Source organism: Eubalaena glacialis, chromosome 3 (genome assembly GCF_028564815.1).
Source record: "Eubalaena glacialis isolate mEubGla1 chromosome 3, mEubGla1.1.hap2.+ XY, whole genome shotgun sequence".
Lineage (NCBI taxonomy): Eukaryota > Metazoa > Chordata > Mammalia > Artiodactyla > Balaenidae > Eubalaena > Eubalaena glacialis.
This window is the reverse complement of record NC_083718.1, coordinates 119941896-119962690: the sequence shown is the minus strand read 5'-3', so window position 1 is coordinate 119962690 and position 20795 is coordinate 119941896. Positions and strand designations below refer to the sequence as shown.

General features: G+C 37.0%; 1 protein-coding gene across 1 annotated transcript in view; it reads right to left on the bottom strand.

The window, feature by feature from the left end:
* Positions 1-20795, bottom strand: part of DDAH1 (dimethylarginine dimethylaminohydrolase 1) — a 244529-nt gene that overhangs the window by 153893 nt on the left and 69841 nt on the right. Inside the window, exon 2 of the mRNA XM_061183944.1 lies at positions 13338-13455. Coding sequence (XP_061039927.1) covers positions 13338-13455 — 118 coding nt within the window. The remainder of the gene's footprint in view (positions 1-13337; positions 13456-20795) is intronic.

Below are 20795 nucleotides of genomic sequence, written 5' to 3'. Positions count from 1 at the left end.
GAGAATGTACCCAATGCGGAGAGTTCAACGCTTCTATCCTCAAACTGTGGTATAGTCTCAATTCAACACAGAGGTTCTTCAGCGCTCCCCCTCCCACCCCTCATGCTGTCAGTCAGCCGCTCCAGTCCCCGTGGGGTCTCTCCCAGCCTAGGGTTAAAATGCTCCCTTCCACAACCAAGATGTATTCACGCTGGAGTTCATTCTTTCAGATTCTCCCTAAGCATCTAATTAAACCTAATAAACCTATTTGTGCTAGGATTTTACTAGATGAAAATAACGTTAATCAATTCAATACCTTTTACTGAGTGACTAAGTGTGCTAGGCACTGTGGTTAATAATCTGCTTAAGAAACAGTTTCTCTATTCATTTAAAAAATCGGGAACAACTGGGAAGCCCTACTGAAGCAGTTAAATAAATCATGTTATATCCATACCTGTGGGATACTCTGTAGCCACTCAGAAGAATGCTTTTGAAAATACTGCTTCCATTCATTATGGATGTCAACTAAACTTACTGTGGTAATCATTTGATAATATATACACCTTAAACTTACACAGTGTAGTATGTCAATTATATCAATAAAATTGGAAAAAAAAGACAATAATGCTTTAGTATGATCCCAGTTTTATTTTTTAAATGTGCATAGGAAAAAAAGGCAATGAAATATAATAGTAACTTTGGTTATCTTTAAGAAATGGGATTATATATGATTTTAATTTTCTTCAAACTTCTGTGTGCTTTCCAATTTTCTTCAAGGAGCATATACTGTGTTATAATCAGAAAATAAACAATTTAACAAGAAGACAATAGACAATTTCTCTGTGGAAGAGTTGTCAGTCTAGTCCAGATAATACTCGATTAAAAACTATAATGTATGTTATGTTATGGTAAATGTTGTTATTTTGCACAGGTGTTATGAGAACATTTAATCACCCATATAGGTGACGGAATATTTAATATGATACTGCCCCCACTGATTTTGTAAATGTATTTAGTATTGTAAGGAAATGTACAGTTCACAATTCCATATCGAAAATCTTTGGTGCCAGATGTGTTTCAAAACTTGACTTTTTTGGATTTTAGAAATAATGTGGTGAGGGCTTCCCTGGTGGCACAGTGGTTAAGAATCCACCTGCCAATGCAAGGGACACGGGTTCGAGCCCTGGTCCAGGAACATCCCATATGCCGCGGAGCAACTAAGCCCATGCACCACAACTACTAAGCCTGTGCTCTAGAGCCGCGTGCCACAACTACTGAGCCCTCGTGCCACAACTCCTGAAGCCCACGTGCCTACAGCCCGCACACCTCAACGAAGAGTGCCCCTGCTCGCCGCAACTAGAGAAAGCCCGCACACAGCAATGAAGACCCAATGCAGCCAAAAATAAATAAATAAAATTTAAAAAAAAACACACTTTACAAACATTTTAAAGCGTCAAAAAATACGCTTCAAAAATACGTAGGTCTTCTAAGTAGAAGTAATATTAATAGAGCTGGCAAAAATGCATTTCTCAGTACTTTTTTAAAGGCTGCCTCTAAGCCAAACATTTCCTAATCACTCTTGGATGAATATGGGCAGCTAAGTGACCAAAAAACTGTGGTTTCAGTCCTTAACTCTAAAACCGCTGAGTTTATTGATATATAGACAGTTCAGAAAATAGTTATTTATTTATTTATTATATATATAGAGAGATATATATATATAATGTGGGGTTTTTTTTCAACCTTTGTAGTATAATGTGTGCAATGTCTGAGCTAATATTGCATGCCACTGAGGACAAGTAGCAATTTCCATGAAGTGACAGAGAAACGGTTTTAGGGGGGAAAAATGCCAAGGATGATTCATTTGAAATCAACCTTGAAAGTTTTCCTGCTGACGAGGCTGACAGAAGGGAGGACTAGGACAAAGGTTAAATTCTTCAGTTCTAGGAAACTGCTTTGTCTTTAGGGCTTACTCTTCCAAGCTCTGCTAGCCCATCAAGACAAACCATTTAATTTTCTCCTGTGGATACAAGATCGTCCACAGTCAGACTAACCATGCAGAGCTTTTGACAGAAAAAGGAATTTCTCCACGGTTCTACAAACCATGCAGTCAATGAATGTTGATTTATTAATGCAAGTTGACCGTCAAGATCTAAATTCCACAATAATCTCTCGAAATAATGATTTTGCATCATTACCACCTTCTCTTTGAGTAACCTAACTACCAGTATTTAGAAAATTGATTGATTTGACTTCCTGTATGTCTTTTCAGCCTGTGGCTGGAGTCGTAAAAGCAGAAACATGGCCCTAGGGTAAAAGCAGGTGAGCAACTTAAGAGACATATGTACTTTGTGAGTCATTGGGAATTGGTTATTTTGAACATTTTCATCACTGCTCTCACATAATACTAAACTCTTCTTAGCAACTGATACAGGCTGCAGTGTGCTATGAATAGCACAACCAGAGCTTCAGTGAGTTTTTTTTCATGTTAAATGCACATTTATCAGCCTACTATAGATTCCTGTCTTCATAATCATCAAACTGAAAAATTATTAGCTGTTTAATATCAAATAATGCTGTGTAAGCACCATAAAAATAAATTAAGAACACTTGGGTCTTATCTTCTGGGACCTTACAATTTTGAACAGATGATGATGACAAACAAAGAAAACACATAAGCTATACAATAAATAATTGCATGAATTAAATAGATAAAACATTATGTTGAGAACAAACAACACAGTTAACCTAGGTAGACTTTTAGTTGATGAGTGAAGAGGCAATTATAGAAGCAACCCACAGGGAACTGATTTTTAAAAGGGCCTAATTATTTAATTAAGACATTCTTTCCTGGAGAAGGGCAAATCCAGAGATATTGCAGATTTGGTAACTGCAAAATAACTAAACTTCTTGGTTGGGAGAAATATTCCAGAACTTCTATTCTTTTTATCTCCAAAACTTGCAATAAATGGCATTAGAACTAAGATCCAGCAAATTCTGTTGGATTTAAGTTTTGCCTTCAACCACATGTCGCTAAGAGCAAACGTGCTATTGATATTAAGAAAAGTGTCAGGACTATGCTCAAATGTATATTGAACTTAGGCTTGTGACAGTGCTTATTACTATAGAAAATGTTTTGTTTTGCCTTTTTTTTAGGGGAACACAAATAATTTTTTTAATGAAAAAACGATCTCCGAAACAAAGAACATATACATTATTACATGTATTATAGTGGCATTATTTTACATTTTTGCAAAAGGGAGGATAGTTGCATTCTCCTATCTCCTTCTGCATTCAATCTATTGCAAATCTTGTTTTTTTTTAAAATAACAATTGTATATTTTAAAGGCATACACCACCATGTTTTGATATACATATACATAGTGAAATGATTACTACGGTCAAGCTAATTAACATATCCACCTCCTAACACATTTAGCATTTTTTTGTGTGTGTGGTGAAGGCACCTGAAGTCTACTCTCTTAGCAAATTTCTAGTATACAATACAGTGTTATTAACTATAGTCATCATGCTATACATTAGATCTCAAGATACTATAGAAAATGAATACTAACAGATATATCAATGGACACAGCATCAGTAGGACAATTAAAGTCAATAAACTCTGGAAACAAGTTATTATGAGGCCATATTTATACAAACATGTCTTAATATGGGGAAGTTCAAGCATTTATTTTTATCTACTCTGTTTAGGGTAAACTGAATTAGCAAAAGATAATGGGCCTAATTCTAAAATTTGCCTCACTAGTGGCTTATTGACACAGCTGAAGTGCTCCAAAATCAGCTCCTTTAGTTTGGAAAGTGAATTCTTTCAGCTAGGGAATATTAATGATTTGTTTTCTGCAAATTTAACATTTTAAAAGGGCATCTTTGAGAAAGACACATGAGAAAGATATCTAATTTACAAAGCGTTAGAGATTACCCTGCTGTCACTCTTGCTCCCTGGCAAGCAAACGTGGATCTGAGGTTCTAGCCGAAGGCTCACTTCCACAAGGCGGTATCTATACATATGTAACTTACTTTACCACAAAGCATAAGAAATGTGGTTTTCTGAGATAAGGATGAAAATCCACTGGATTGAGAGCTGTCATCTATGCTTTAAAATGTTAGAAATAAAATGCACTTAAACAGAGGAGATCCTTATAGAGATACCTTAGATTGGGGATGTCCAGCAGACTTTTCAAACCACACACCAAAAAAATCTACAAAACTGAATGCATTCCAAAAAATCAAAAGGCTCATGGAGAATTGTCCTGACAGAATTCAGTTCTCACAAATCAATCAGGGGTTGAATAACACATTTACAATGCAGAGTTAGAATCCTCCTGTGAAGCATTTTTCCTAAGCATTGGATAGGATTTTATTAGAGAGTACTATGATATTTTTGTCTTTAACATTTCAGCCAGACTGTATATTTACTCATTCATTCAACCATCAAGTGCCTACTGGATATCAGCATTGGGAATGCAAAATGAATATGCTATGGCTTCTGAACTTCTTGAAACTAATAGGAAGGAACAAGTACGTAGAAAATCTCAACGGGGTTCAATAAATACAGGATGATGTCAGGAAAAACACTATCTCCATTTGGGGGGCCTTCATCAAAAGGAACAAATAGAAGGGTGGCCCAGGCAATGGAAATGGCATTTACAAAGGCATGGAGACAGGAAAAAAGCACTTTGGAGTCATGGCAAAACAACTCAAAATGAGTCGATTGGTGTAGAGAGATAGGTGGAGGCTAGATGACCAATGGAGAAGAAATCTTTTATAGATGGTAAACAGAAATGAAAAGACCAGAATTACATTTAAGGACAACTCTTTGAGGTAGTATGATATAATGTCTCTAGAACAACTGGATGCTTAATTGGCCAAAGCAGTTGTGAGAAAAGTTATATCTTTGTCCACAGAAGAGAGATTGACCTCTTTCAAATGAATGATAGGTCCTTTTCTCAGCAGTTGCATCCTTGAATATAGGATCAACCACTGAGGGAAGTTGAAGGAGGAGGCATTACGCTCAGAGACGATCTGGGCATTACCGAGGGAGGACTTGAGAACCTGTGGCTATCATCTTTCAATCAAATGCGTGCATGTGGGGTACTTCAAGCTCTACTGGCAGTAACAAATGCAGATCCAAGAAAGGGGCAGTAGATGATAAGAACGGTGTATATTGTCATGGGGATTATTAAAGAACTGACTGGGAAAGCAATTTAATATAATTAATGGTTCAAATTCCTTCATCTTCAAATTGTGCCTGCATCAAATGTCAGCTTCTGCTATAATTATTCTGCTAATCAGCAATCTTCTTTCAAAGTAAACAATATTTTCCTTATATCAATATAATCTTGTTTTTCCAAAGAAAATGTTTTTGTTATTATTTTAAATACATTTTATTTATTTAATTTCTTGAAGTGGTAGCACATTCACATACTTCAAGCATCAAAAGTATAAAACAATGTACAGCAATGTCTCTTTTCCAGCCCTGTCTTCTATCTGCCAAGTTCCTATCCCCTTAAGACAAGTAACCTACATTATTAGTTTCTCATTTACTTCCCAGGATTTTTAAATTGTATATACAAGCCAGTACAAGTATAGATTATGTTCTGTTCTTTTTTTAACCCCAATAGTACACTATTTTGGCACCCTTTTCTCCCCACCTAAAAATAAATCTTGGCGATTGTATTAGTCAGTTCAGGCTCCCATAACAAAATCCCATACACTGGGTGGCTTAAATAACAGAAATTTATTTTCTCACAGTTCTGGAGACTGGAAATCATAGACCAGGGTGCCAGTATGGTCAGGTTCTGTGGAGAGCTCTTTTCCTGGCTTGCGGACAGCTGTCTTCTCACTGTGTCCTCACATGGCGGAGAAAGGCAGCAAGCTCACCGGTGTCCCTTATTATAAGGGCATAAGGGCAGCAGTCCACCATGAGCGCCCCACTTGCATGACCTCATCTAACCCTAATTACCTCCCAAAGGCCCTATAACCAAATATCATCACACTGGGGGATTAGGGCACCAACATATGAACTTTGGGGAGACACAAACAACTTAGTCCACACAGAGATCTTTCCATATAAGACATAAGACATTCTTTTTTTTTTTTACAGCTACGCAGTATGCTATTGTTACATCATATACCTTTAAGGTTGGAACTGGGAAAACTGAAGTTGTCTTTAATCATTCTTTGTTAATAGGAGCTGCAGAAAAAGTGTTAGGTATTGATAGGTGATGTTTCTGATGAGGGTCCACATAGGCTGGAATTATTATATTCTGATGATTGCTAGAAAAGTATCAAAACTCAAGCAATATGTTCAATATACATTCATTAGCTCATCACTAGATCCTCAAAACCTCAGCTTTCTAAATCAAATATGTTAGAAATGTTGTTCTAATATGAAGATACTTATTTGAAGATGAAAATTATATTAATAAAACATATAGCTATGAAATGTATTTTTGTTATGTCACTACTTACAAACAATAGTCAGCTTACACTTGACTGTTACTTATTAGACAGGCCATTCTAAACACATTAGTGTATACTGGGGTTATGAGAAGGGTACTTGTGTAGAAGAAGATTTAGTGATCTCTATAATTAAAGTTCAAATAGTTATTCTGTCAGAAATGGGAAAGAATCAAGAATGAGGAAGAGAGAAAAGGTATGGCCACAAAATGCTTCTGGACAACCTCACTGAAAGCAAAATAATAGACTGTGTGCTACTCCAGCAGTCTGAACTATACTGCCTAAAGGAAGAGAGACAAAGTGAAAGTAGGTGAATAGAACAATGTGTCCTTAAAATATGGCTTAAATTGGATTCGGGGATAAGGGAGAGAGAGGAACCAAAGATCAAACACAAGGCTTTAAGCCTAAATGACTGGGTAGAAAAGTAATACTGTTGGCTGAGATAGGGTAGAAGATACCTAGGATGGGGTAAGAGTTTATTTCAGTATACATTATATTTGGGGGCTGGTGAGATATGTAGGTTAAAGTTATCAGCAGGCATTTAACAAAGACATTGATGTGAAGAGAGAGATCTGGAAGTTCTTTCAAGAAGTATTTGTGAGAATGAGAGAGAGGAGGCAGAGGGAGAAGAAGCAAGTACAGAATGATGGAGACCACTCACATTCAGAGACAGAAGGAAAAAGATGATTGTTAAAATATGAGTGGTCAGAGAGAGAGAAAGTAAACCAAGGTAGTGAGGTTATAGAAACCAAGAGGAGGGCCTAGTCAACTGTGTCACATGCTAGAAGAAAGACAAGCAGTGATATGAAACCCGGGACAGTAAGTTAGGAGAATGAGGTCAGATTTTAAGATATTAAATAATGAATTGAATAATGAAAAATTAAAGTCAAGAAATACTTTATATTGACTTTTTTTTAGATGATTGTGGAGTAAAGGAGAAAGATAGGATAACAGTGATATTGCATCATATTTATATTCCACTTTAGGGCAACCATGTACTTCCACATACATTATCCCTTTTGATGATATCTCAAGGAAATAGTCTTGTAGGTAGATAAGTGGGGAGAGACGCATCAGAGAGGAATAATTGGAGATACAAATAGAAGATGAAGTAATGGATTGAGTTAGTTTTCTAAGGAGGTGAAAGATGGAAGAATTTAGTGCTGGAAAAGGGTAGGGATACCTCTAATTTTGAAACAGAAAGAAGAAAAAGTGAGTTGGTGAAAGAACATTTTCAAGGTAAAAATAATTTAGAGAGATTCATGACTCAAGACCTGAAAGTAATCAAGGTAACCTCGAAGTGAGGGCCTAACTAACAGGAGAAATGTGAAACAAGTGGGGAAATGATGATGTTGGCATAAAAAGTCAAAACACTGACTCTACTCAGTCACAAGCCCTCCAGATCTCTTATACAATACAATATTCCTCCCACTAACACAATGGTGAGTGGACATTGAAAGTACTGGAGCCAAGAACAAACAGTTCAGTGTCTTAAACAACCCAGCAAAGACTTCAAGAGAAGCTCATCCACTATGAATTCAATTTACAAGTCTGCTTTGAGTTCCCAACCACAGCCCACTCTACAGGAAGCAAAAATGTTAAGCAAATTGTTAGAATAATGCATTCCCACAGGACATGACATCCTGAAGTTTTTCAAACAACAGCAATGTCACCTTCAATCACCCTCTTTAGAGGTTCTGCTTTTTCTATGATAGTACCCAAGTGTTTATAACTTTCTCCATTAAAAGGTATGTATACTAAGAAATAAATTTAAGTTTTTAACTCTATGAGCCAACATACTGGGAGACAAAAGTATGATAGGCTTCCTTTCTTGGCTGAAAAGAATGGACACGTCCATTCAGGCCTTGCAGTATCTTAGCTAGACATCCTGAGACTCTAGTCTTTTGGCTCTTTGAACCAACTCTACCATTAAAATATTAATTACTCTATTACCTCTGATAGAAGATAAAGGTTACTATTTTGGTGTGCCCAATGCACCTCTTTCCATAGGAAAAAAATTCTAATGAAAACGGCAGATATGTGCCCTCAATCGGACCAATCATATTACCCCATCTTCCTGGTTGTGATTGGTTTGGGAAGGAATATATGACCTAAGTTGGCCCCATGAAAGTCATTCTTGGGATTGTTTTCAGACTGGAGCCAAAGAGAAAAAAAATCTTTCTTTGCTGATAGAAGAGCTGCTAGGATGAGATGAGAGACCAAGGTTGATAGGAGCCATGTGCCCCATGGCATGGAGAAAGCCATCTGCAAAGAGCACCAGACACCCTGGTTAGAAATAGAGTGTGACCCCTGAAAGTGTTCCTGCCATAGAATCCAGACACCCCCAGGACCAGTTCCCTGCATCGTGTGTTTGGGTTATACCAGCCAACAAGTTCTCCTTTTCGTTTGAGCAAGTTAGGATTCAGTCATTGGCAAACCAAAGTGGCCCAACTTGTGCACAGAATATCTTATACTTACAATGTGTTCAATAAATATATATTGATTATCTGGTTGCTTTGATGTCAGTGCTTTTTCTGTACCTTTTGCTTCTGCACTTTCTCTGTGTTCTACAACTTCATTCTCAATAAGGCTTGATCAAAAGTAAGGCTGCAATTTTCCAGTAATAATTGGGTGCCCTAGCCCCACAACACTGGCAAAGGTCATTTAATATGTCTGTGTCTCAGTTTCTTAATTTGAAAAATATGGAAAATAATAACCGTGGCTATTTTTTTAGCATCCCCTATATTCCAGATACTGGCCTAATGCTTAACATATATTATTCTAATTCCTACAGCAATTTTCTAACACATGCATAATGATCCCCATTTTATAGATGAGGATGCTGAGATGCAATGAGTTTAAATGAATTGACCAAGGTCATACAGCTTGAGTGACATAATTCTGATTCCTATCCAGGTTAGTCTGAGCCTGTATTCTTTCCAATGTCCTATGATGCCTTGCTTATTCAAAAAGCTTATGTGTGTAATAAGATAATGCAAGTAAAATTGAAAATGGTGAAAAATCATTCTCCAACTGACAACAAAAAATGTGGAAGTGGGCCCAAATATTAGCAAGGAAGATTTAGGTTAAGGAGAACATTCTGACTACCTCAATTATGGCATTTAGAAACAGTAATTGAAAAAAACGAGTGCTGAATCTCATATAAATGAGAAATTTTATGACGAGAGAAAGTACAGCCAAGATTCTGTTCCATGTCTGAAGCCTCAATAAAACTCAGAAGGACATAAGTAAGCAAGCTTTGCTAAGCTAGGGAGAACCGAACCTCTTCTCAATTTCCCCATGGAACCATCAATACCTAGGACCTGGCATTTCCTTTGTGGTCCTATTGATGAAGTGTGCTTATAAGATATGAACATTTTGACTTACAGATCTGAATGCTAACATCAATAGTGTTTGGAAAAAATATGTAGTAATGCTGTCTATGTACCATTAAAATATATGCAAATCCTATTTTTGTAAAGTTTAACTAAAAGAAGGAAAAGACCGAGTCTATGTATTGAATGACATTTTGTAGTAAAACTCTTGTGTTCTTCAAGCTATAATTACTATTTCAAATAACTTCAAGGAAACCACATTATGAACTACCTGTTTTATGTCCATTTTCTTCATTAGACTGTGAATGCTTTGGGAACAGAAATTGTGTCTTACTCATCTTTTTATCTCTAGAATCTAACATAGGTGAAATATGGCCTAGGTTACATTATAATTTTCATGGGTCCTAGGAACTTTAGTTTTCATGGACCTCTTCCTCCATAAAAATATTAAAAATTGTATTTTATACCTTGGTATAAAGATGAATATATTAGTATCACATATTTTAATATTTTCTTCGACCTAAGAGTTTATTTTTTTCTTTTGGTTTTAAAGGAAATTAAAACATTTGCACAGGTCCCTAAAACTATTGCTATGCCAGGTGCTACGCCTATCTTGCCTGTGGACAACTCAGTCCTGATATGTGTTAAATACAATTTTTTTAAATGAATGAAATGAATAAATGATTTTAAATTAACCTCTATCTGATGGTACTGATTCTTAGAGCTTCTATTTTGGAGTAACGCTCAGCTTAAAATAGTTTTCAAAAACAACTAATTAATAAAATCATCACAAAGTACTAATATTCATTTAATCTGAAGCCAACTATTGAAATGCACCACTGTACCCAAAATTAAAACTCAAAAGAAGTGCATAAGAAGCCTGTCAAAGTGACAAAATAAATATTTAAAAATAATATCAGAGGTTGCTATAATTTTGAACAAATACAGCCCACCTCTTAAATAGTGAAAATTAAATATTTTCTTTTTTAAACTCTGACATTCCAAGAGAGTCAGTTCATAAGGTAGATACTTAAAAAAATGTGGGCTTATACTTGGAGCCGCATAGTTATTGACTATAATTTAGTTCAATGTGTGCCCAGAACGCTGGCCCTGCTGCCTTTCACAACATTGCTTTTGGAACTCAGCAGTTCTCCACTGCTGTTTCCAGAGACATCTTTTTAAAATAGAAAATTGATTGATGAAATCTTAGGCATGAATAAATGCTAATGCATATAATAAATTAAAACGCTGCCATTTTATAAGAAAGGTTTATTGGCTAACTGTGCTATTTCTTCTAGTAATTCAAAACCCAGTGTGTAATTTACAGAATGAAATGCGGAAATCAATTATTCAGTTCGTAGTACGGTAAAATTGATTTTCAAAATTATGTTTTGGGAGGCAACCAGACTGATTTATCCACTGACTTAAAACGTAGAGTCATATCTGAAAAGTTTTTCCCCACTTCAAAATGTATTGAACAATGCTCAAACTATGAGGAAGCATTTTTGCATTGCCTGGACAGCATTGTATGCAAATTAATATCTGGATGATGATTCAGATTCACCCTTCCAAAAGGGATATCATACATATAAAGTAGTGCTAGTATTTATGGGATGGACATTTACCAGAACAGCTTTTAAAGGCTACATAATAAAAGTGCATTAAAGCTGCCTAAATTGATTAACCATTGATACTGAAATGGATTCAGCTAATGGATTCTGCCTCCCCAGAAAGTGCCCCCTTTTAATAATAATTTTAAAAAAGCAAAAAACATGTTTTTCCTTCTCTTTTTCATAACATCTAGCCACCTGAGTAATGGCGGGAGAGGGAAGGGGACTGCCCACACCTCACCTGGGCGGGCAGGAGGAAGAGGTCGTCTAGTGATCAGACACTCTCGCTTCTCCTCTCCAAAGGGCAAATGGGCTGCCTCAGCAGCTGTCATATCCTGCTGCCCTTCGAAACAGGAAACCAGTCTAGAATTTCAAACTCACCTCCTGAATTGCATTATCAAACTGGTAGTCTTGCCAGATCCTTGTAAATGCCTGTTAAATGTGAAGGTGGCTTTGAGGGGCTGGTGAACAGGGAGGGCCTCTGTGTTTGGGAGGGGGCACTACCTGGCTCAGCTACCTGCCATCTATTGGGTGGTCCTGGAGATGAAACAAGCACAGCAGATGAGGAGGACACACAAGGTCACTTGGTCCATCTCATGCCAGCAGGGAGAATCACATCCCTGTGCAAGGTTGAACCCATAAGGGGTCTGGTAATGAGGCTGCTAGTTATCCCAAGGCACATAATGGGGAGCTTCAAAGATCTAGGTTGTAGACTCACAAATCACAGTTATTCCACTAGCTTTTCAGCCAGACAAGCCCCTTGTTTTCCCACATTCCCCATACGATACCCTGCTCTGGCCATCTTATTGCTCGTGAGCCGTTCCAGCAGAGGGCAGGCAGGGGAAAGAGAGGAGTCCTATATTACAGCACATCATCTAGAGTGTTCTGAACATGTTAAGGCAAATTTTCTGGATTACTAAGAACAACAAATGTTTTTCTGTCCAAAAATTTTTTTTCCTGTTTATCTGTCTGTATAAGGTGTTACCAGTTTTCAGAAGCTCGTCTCTCAAGGAATTCACAGTCTGGTTTGGGAAGGCAAAATGAAGACACATGAAATAGTGAGAAAGCCAGACTCTAAAGCCATCCCAAGCTATCCTAAGTAAATTCATGAGTTTCAAGAGAAGGAAGAAGGTCTTTGGGCACTGAAGTCAGTGACAGCATTTATAGATTAAAAGTATGATCAGGGCAGAGAAGTGAGAGTCAGTGTTTGGGTGAATGTAATTGTAGAAAAATTCTCTGAACAGGTTTGGATGATAGCCTCACAGAGAGGATGTATAGGCATCCTGTTGGAGTTTGGTTTATGTAGGACAGATCTCATTGGATCTTAGCACCAGGCCTTTGTGGTGATCAACCAGAGTGAAAGGACTGGGAGATTCAGGATTGGCTGGCATTCCACGAGGAAAAAGAATCAGTATCTTTCCGTATCATTCATTAACGTCTGTGTGACAACGTCATGAGCAACTCACTATGGGGAGATCTTCATTAGATAAACAGGGCTGCAAAATTCATAGCCAAGGAATGCGGGTTGGAGAGGCACTCCCAGCCACAGCTGCTACCTGAACACCCAGGACTGGCTGGGAACCAAGCAGACATGCTGAAACCAGGAGCCTCAGCGACGAATGGCAATGTTACAGCAGCTTAATCCTGAAATGAAAAGTAATTGCTTCTGGCTTAAAGAATAAAGGAAAAACAAGATCAGCCTTGGCTGAATCATATGTTTTTCCCCAAAACAAGCTATAGGCCAGGTTCTAAAACTTTCCTGGTACTTGAAAATGTGAGAAAATGGATGTTTTCTGTCAATATAATTTAAATCCATCCAAGAGTACTGATATATAAGAACATTTTAATGCAAATACGTTTTTGATTAACATGATTAAGTCAAATGTGTTCACTTTTAACTATAAGGGATGACATCTAAAATTTAACTTACCTGAATATAATTTTTGGAAAGTTGGTCTTCAAAATAGCTGTTGCTTTTTTTTTGGAAGGATTTCCTATGGAAAAGTCTCAGCAGAAGTTGCCAGAGCTCCTTTTCTGCACCGATGAAACTGCAAATGGAGAAATACAGAAGAAGGGGGAGGAGTAAGGCATTTCAATACGTCTAATACATTCTTGTGATGGAATTGTCTTCTCTATTAAAGAAAAGACTTGATAAAAATTCATAAAGAGACAGCTATGAGTTTAAATGATTATTAGAAGAATCTAAAGATGACTTTAACCCACAACTGAGTATATAATATTTGTGTTTTTACTTGTTTACCTCTCAAGGGGCTACAGAATGGTAAACATCAGGATTTTTTTTAGGCAGACACTCCATTTCCTTGAGAGCAAGAGAGCAACGACAGAGTAAAAACAGCAAGAATGAGAACAAACAAATCTTGCCTTTCATGTTCTAATTTTTAAATTATATGTATTAATTTAAAATATTTGTGGCAGACTCACAATTATGTAGAGAGAACTAATTAAAATATATCTTATCTCCTAGAGCCATATAAAATTGCCTACACAAATAGCAATTTCATGTGATTTAACCCGATACTCAAGCCTTCATAGGAATATCATCAGCTAATAATAACCAATAAGGAGTACAACCCAGTTTGTCTTCCTGTCATTTTTCTGTACAAACGTTAATATTATAAAACTAATATGACACACGCTATTTTCTTGCAGGTGCTAACATTGAGGACATTCCTCATAGAAGAACCAAGGCTATTTATAGACATTGCTCACAGCTTGTGCTTCTGCTTCATTAATTCAAAACAGAAAAAAATATAAATCTTATACCAGAAGTTTTTTGGATACAACCAGTTTTTTTGGATTTAACCTAACAGAACAGCACTGTGACACTGACAACTGTGACTGCTTTCTCATGAGCTCAGGCTGGAGGACAGCTGGAAGGCCAGCCACCAACCCAATAACCTGATGCACAGTAATCACAAACTCGAGGGCTTATTTTAGTGAAAGGTGTCATATAGCCCATGAGGTAAAGGAACAACCATGAACAACACCAAGAATGCAAAGAATGTCCACAGCTGATGAATCGTGCCCTCTATTGGTATATGACAAACAGCCAGTGACCCCGAAAGCCACAGTATTTCCAAAGACAAAGGACTATGGTACTTAGTAACACTTTGAATTTTTTTAAAAAAGCAGTTCTTTTTACACCAATACTCTACCATTCTATGCCAAGAAAGGATACTGAGTGTTCAGATGGTCCCAGTTTTCTCTTTTACACTAAGCATGATTCAGATATTAGCAAGGTTTCCATTTCTATTACAGAAGAAGCCTTAGATAAGCTTTCTATTCTTACAAAATATGAGAACGTCCCAAGGAAATACAGATTTAAACTATAATGTAAATGTACATTTTAATGGAGCTACACAGTGATTGCAAACATTTAGATGATTTGGAAGTGTATAGTACGTTGCTGAAAGCAATTTTAATCCAAATATGTCCGTTGCAAATTTAAGGTAATCTCAGTTTTACATGCAAAAAAATTAAGATTATAGGGAACAGAGCTGGTGGCACTAGGCCTAGTCGGGCCTTGCGGCCGGAGGTGATGCAAGGAAGAAGAAAGGATCCTCCATGGGTTAAGGTGACCTTTCCAGATATAGTCCAACAACTAAGTCACTAGTTTCCAAGGGCATTTGCACCACCTATGGAAACACTGGATCCGTGCACACCAGACAGATCCTTGACAACTCATCCCACCATCCCCCTGCACAAAAGTTGCTGTACCAGTGGACAAAGAAGGTGACTACTAAGTTTCTTTTCATTACCAAATAGATATAATATCCCTGCCAACAAAAAAGAGCACACAAAGTGTCTCTCCATAATACCACAACCAGTTGAGATCACACTAAGAAAATCAGCTTGCCTAGATGAGGACCCCTTCTCTTCTTGGGTAGCTAGGATTTGAAGGAGAGACTCTGACCTGTGCCACTGGTAAGTGACTAACTTTTACACACTGAACTGGTCCTGAGAACTGAGCTGTCTTCTTTGTAAGTGAAAAATACACAACATAATCTTGAAGAACTGCACAGTGGTACGAGCCAGAGGCATACTGTGTGTGTGTAACAGACTGAGAAACAGACAAATGAATCCTATTAAAAGGATTTCTCATCTTCTGCATCTATCTGCCAGTGTTAGTGTTTTATGGGTTTAGATTGTTACCTTTTTCTGGTACCTTTTTTTCTATACCGTTGTTCTATTCTAATGCGTCCTAGAAATCCCTCTCCTGATCCCTTATCAGAATCAGAAAGTGAGGAAGAAGAAAACGCTAACTACCTAAATGAGAGTTCCGGGGAAGAGTAGGATTCCTCTGAAGAAGAGGACCCTGTGGTGCCCAACCTAACACTTCTTGAGAGTCTTGCCTGGCAGGTTAAGTGCCTTTTAAAATATTCTGCAACTTGGAAACATTTAAATCCTAATTCCTGGTTACATCATGCTAAACTCTTGGATTCTAGCACATCGGTCCGTATACTTCAAGAGATAGTTCTAAGACTCTCCCATTGCTCCCATTGTGTACCCAAACTGGAACCAATTCCTGAATGGCCTCCTCTAGCTTCTTGTGGAGTCCCAACTTTTCTTTTTTTTTTTTTTGAATTCAGTGTAAGCATGTAATTAAAGTTTTTTCTTTTTTTTTCTTTTGAATTTACTTTTATTTATTGTTTTATACAGCAGGTTCTTATTAGTTATCTATTTTATACACATCAGGGTATACATGTCAATCCCAATCTCCCAATTCATCCCACCACCACCCCCACCCCCCACCGCTTTCCCACCATGGTGACCATAAGTTTGTTCTCTACATCTGTGTCTCAATTTCTGTCCTGCAAACCAGTTCATCTGTACCATTTTTCTAGGTTCCACATATATGCGTTAATATATGATATTTGTTTTTCTCTTTCTGAGTTACTTCACTCTGTATGACAGTCTCTAGATCCATCCACATCTCTACAAATGACCCAATTTCGTTCCTTTTTATGGCTGAGTAATATTCCATTGTATATATGTACCACTTCTTCTTTATCCATTCATCTGTTGATGGACATTTAGGTTGCTTCCATGACCTGGCTATTGTAAATGGTGCTGCAATGAACATTGCGGTGCATGTGTCTTTTTGAATTATGGTTTTCTCTGGGTATATGCCCAGTAGTGGGATTGCTGGGTCATATGGTAATTCTATTTTTAGTTTTTTAAGGAACCTCCATACTGTTCTCCATAGTGGCTGTATCAATTTACATTCCCACCAACAGTGCAAGAGGGTTCCCTTTTCTCCACACCCTCTCCAGCATTTGTTGCTTGTAGATTTTCTGATGATGCCCATTCTAACTGGTGTGAGGTAATACCTCATTGTAGTTTTGATTTGCATTTCTCTAATAATTAGTGATATTGAGCAGCTTTTCATGTGCTTCTTGGTCATCTGTATGTCTTCTTTGGAGAAATGTCTATTTAGGTCTTCTGCCCATTTTGTGATTGGGTTGTTTGTTTCTTTAATATTGAGCTGCATGGGCTGTTTCTATATTTTGGAGATTAATCCTTTGTCTGTTGATTCGTTTGCAAATATTTTCTCCCATTTTGAGGGTTGTCTTTTCGTCTTGTTTATGGTTTCCTTTGCTGTGCAAAAGCTTCTAAGTTTCATTAGGTTCCATTTGTTTATTTTTGTTTTTATTTCCATTACTCTAGGAGGTGGATCAAAAAAGATCTTGCTGTGATTTATGTCAAAGAGTGTTCTTCCTATGTTTTCCTCTAAGAGTTTTAAGGTGTCCGGTCTTACATTTAGGTCTCGAATACATTTTGAGTTTATTTTTGTGTATGGTGTTAGGGAGTGTTCTAATTTCATTCTTTTACATGTAGCTGTCCAGTTTTCCCAGCACCACTTATTGAAGAGACTGTCTTTTCTCCATTGTATATCCTTGCCCCCTTTGTCATAGATTAGTTGACCATAGGTGCGTGGGTTTATCTCTGGGCTTTCTATCTTGTTCCATTGATCTATGTTTCTGTTTTTGTGCCAGTACCATATTGTCTTGATTACTGTAGTTTTGTAGTATAGTCTGAAGTCAGGGAGTCTGATTCCTCCAGCTCCGTTTTTTTCCCTCAAGACTGCTTTGGCTATTCGGGGTCTTTTTTGTCTCCAAACAAATTTTAAGATTTTTTGTTCTAGTTCTGTAAAAAATGCCATTGGTAATTTGATAGGGATTGCATTGAATCTGTAGATTGCTTTGGGTAGTATAGTCATTTTCACAATATTGATTCTTCCAATCCAAGAACATTGTATATCTCTCCACCTGTTGGTATCATCTTTAATTTCTTTCATTAGTGTCTTATAGTTTTCTGCATACAGGTCTTTTGTCTCCCTAGGTAGGTTTATTCCTAGGTATTTTATTCTTTTTGTTGCAATGGTAAATGGGAGTGTTTCCTTAATTTCTCTTTCAGATTTTTCATCATTAGTGTATAGGAATGCAAGAGATTTCTGTGCATTAATTTTGTATCCTGCAACTTTACCAAATTCATTGATTAGCTCTAGTAGTTTTCTGGAGGCATCTTTAGGATTCTCTATGTATAGTATCATGTCATCTGCAAACAGTGACAGTTTTATTTCTTCTTTTGCAATTTGTATTCCTTTTATTTCTTTTTCTTCTCTGATTGCCATGACTAAGACTTCCAAAACTATGTTGAATAATAGTGGTGAGAGCAAACATCCTTGTCTTGTTCCGGATCTTACAGGAAATGTTTTCAGTTTTTCACCATTGAGAATGATGTTTGCTGTGAGTTTGTCATATATGGCCTTTATTATGTTGAGGTAGGTTCCCTCTATACCCACTTTCTGGAGAGTTTTTATCATAAATGGGTGTTGAATTTTGTCAAAAGCTTTTTCTGCATCTATTGAGATGATCATATGGTTTTTATTCTTCAGTTTGTTAATATGGTGTATCACATTGATTGATTGGCGTATATTGAAGAATCCTTGCATCCCTGGGATAAATCCCACTTGATCATGGTGTATGATCCTTTTAATGTGCTGTTGCATTCTGTTTGCTAGTATCTTGTTGAGGATTTTTGCATCTATGTTCATCAGTGATATTGACCTGTAGTTTTCTTTCTTTGTGACATCTTTGTCTGTTTTTGGTATCAGGGTGATGGTGGCCTCATAGAATGAGTTTGGGAGTGTTCCTTCCTCTGCAATTTTTTGGAAGAGTTTGAGAAGGATGGGTGTTAGCTCTTCTCTAAATGTTTCATAGAATTCACCTGTGAAGCCATCTGGTCCTGGACTTATGCTTGTTGGAAGATTTTTAATCACAGTTTCAATTTCAATACTTGTGATTGGTCTGTTCATATTTTCTATTTCTTCCTGGTTCAGTCTTCGGAGGTTATACCTTTCTAAGAATTTGTCCATTTCTTTCAGGTTGTCCATTTTATTGGCATAGAGTTGCTTGTAGTAGTCTCTTAGGATGTTTTGTATTTCTGCATTGACTGTTGTAACTTCTCCTTTTTCATTTCTAATTTTATTGATTTCAGTCCTCTCCCTCTTTTTCTTGATGAGTCTGGCTAATGGATTATCAATTTTGTTTATCTTCTCAAAGAATCAGCTTTTAGTTTTATTGACCTTTGCTATTGTTTTCTTTGTTTCTATTTCATTTATGTCTGCTCTGATCTTTATGATTTCTTTCCTTCTGCTAACTTTGGGTTTTGCTTGTTCTTCTTTCTCTAGTTCCTTTAGGTGTAAGGTTAGATTGTTTCTTTGAGATTTTTCTTGTTTCTTTTTTTTTTTTTTTCTAGTTTCTTGAGGTAGGCTTGTATAGCTATAAACTTCCCTCTTAGAACTGCTTTTGCTGCATCCCATAGGTTTTGGATCGTCGTGTTTGCATTGTCATTTGTCTCTAGGTATTTTTTGATTTCCTCTTTGATTTCTTCAGTGATCACTCAGTTATTTAGTAATGTATTGTTTAGTCTCCATGTGTTTGTGTTTTTTACGTTTTTTTCCCTGTAATTGATTTCTAATCTCATAGCGTTGTGGTCAGAAAAGATGCTTGAGATGATTTCAATTTTCTTAAATTTACTGAGGCTTGATTTGTGACCCAAGGTGTGATCTATCCTGGAGAATGTTCCATGCACACTTGAGAAGAAAGTGTAATCTGTTGTGTTTGGATGGAATGTCTTATAAATATCAATTAAATCTATCTGGTCTATTGTGTCATTTAAAGCTTGTGTTTCCTTATTAATTTTCTGTTTGGATGATCTGTCCATTGGTGTAAGTGAGGTGTTAAAGCCCTCCACTATTGTTGTGTCACTGTTGATTTCCTCTTTTATAGCTGTTAGCAATTGCCTTATGTATTGAAGTGCTGCTATGTTGGGTGCATATATATTTATAATTGTTATATCTTCTTCTTGGATTGATCCCTTGATCATTATGTAGTGTCCTTCCTTGTCTCTTGTAACATTTTAAAGTCTATTTTATCTGATATGAGTATTGCTACTCCAGCTTTCTTTTGATTTCCATTTGCACGGAATATCTTTTTCCATCCCCTCACTTTCAGTCTGTATGTGTCCCTAGGTCTGAAGTGGGTCTCTTGTAGACAGCGTATATATAGGTCTTGTTTTTTTATCCATTCAGCAATCCTGTGTCTTTTGGTTGGAGCATTTAATCCATTCACGTTTAAAGTAATTATCGATATGTATGTTCCTGTTACCATTTTCTTAATCGTTTTGGGTTTGTTTTTTAGGTCCTTTCCTTCTCTTGTGTTTCCCACTTAGAGAAGTTCCTTTAGCATTTGTTGTAGAGTTGGTTTGGTGGTGCTGAATTCTCTTAGCTTTTGTTTGTCTGTAAAGCTTTTGATTTCTCCATCGAATATGAATGAGATCCTTGCTGGGTAGAGTAATCTTGGTTGTAGTTTCTTCCCTTTCATCACTTTAAGTATATCATGGCACTCCCTTCTGGCTTGTAGAGTTTCTGCTGAGAAATCAGCTGTTAACCTTATAGGGGTTCCCTTGTATGTTATTTGTTGTTTTTCCCTTGCTGCTTTCAATAATTTTTCTTTGTCTTTAATTTTTGCCAATTTGATTACTGTGTGTCTCAGCATGTTTCTCCTTGGGTTTAACCTGTATGGGATTCTCTGTGCCTCCTGGACTTGGGTGGCTATTTCCTTTCCCATGTTAGGGAAGTTTTCAACTATAATCTCTTCAAATATTTTCTTGGGTCCTTTCTCTCTCTCTTCTCCTTCTGGGACCCCTATAATGCGAATGTTGTTGCATTTAATGTTGTCCTAGAAGTCTCTTAGGCTGTCTTCATTTCTTTTCATTCTTTTTTCTTTATTCTGTTCTGCAGCAGTGAATTCCACCATTCTGTCTTCCAGGTCACTTATCCGTTCTTCTGCCTCAGTTATTC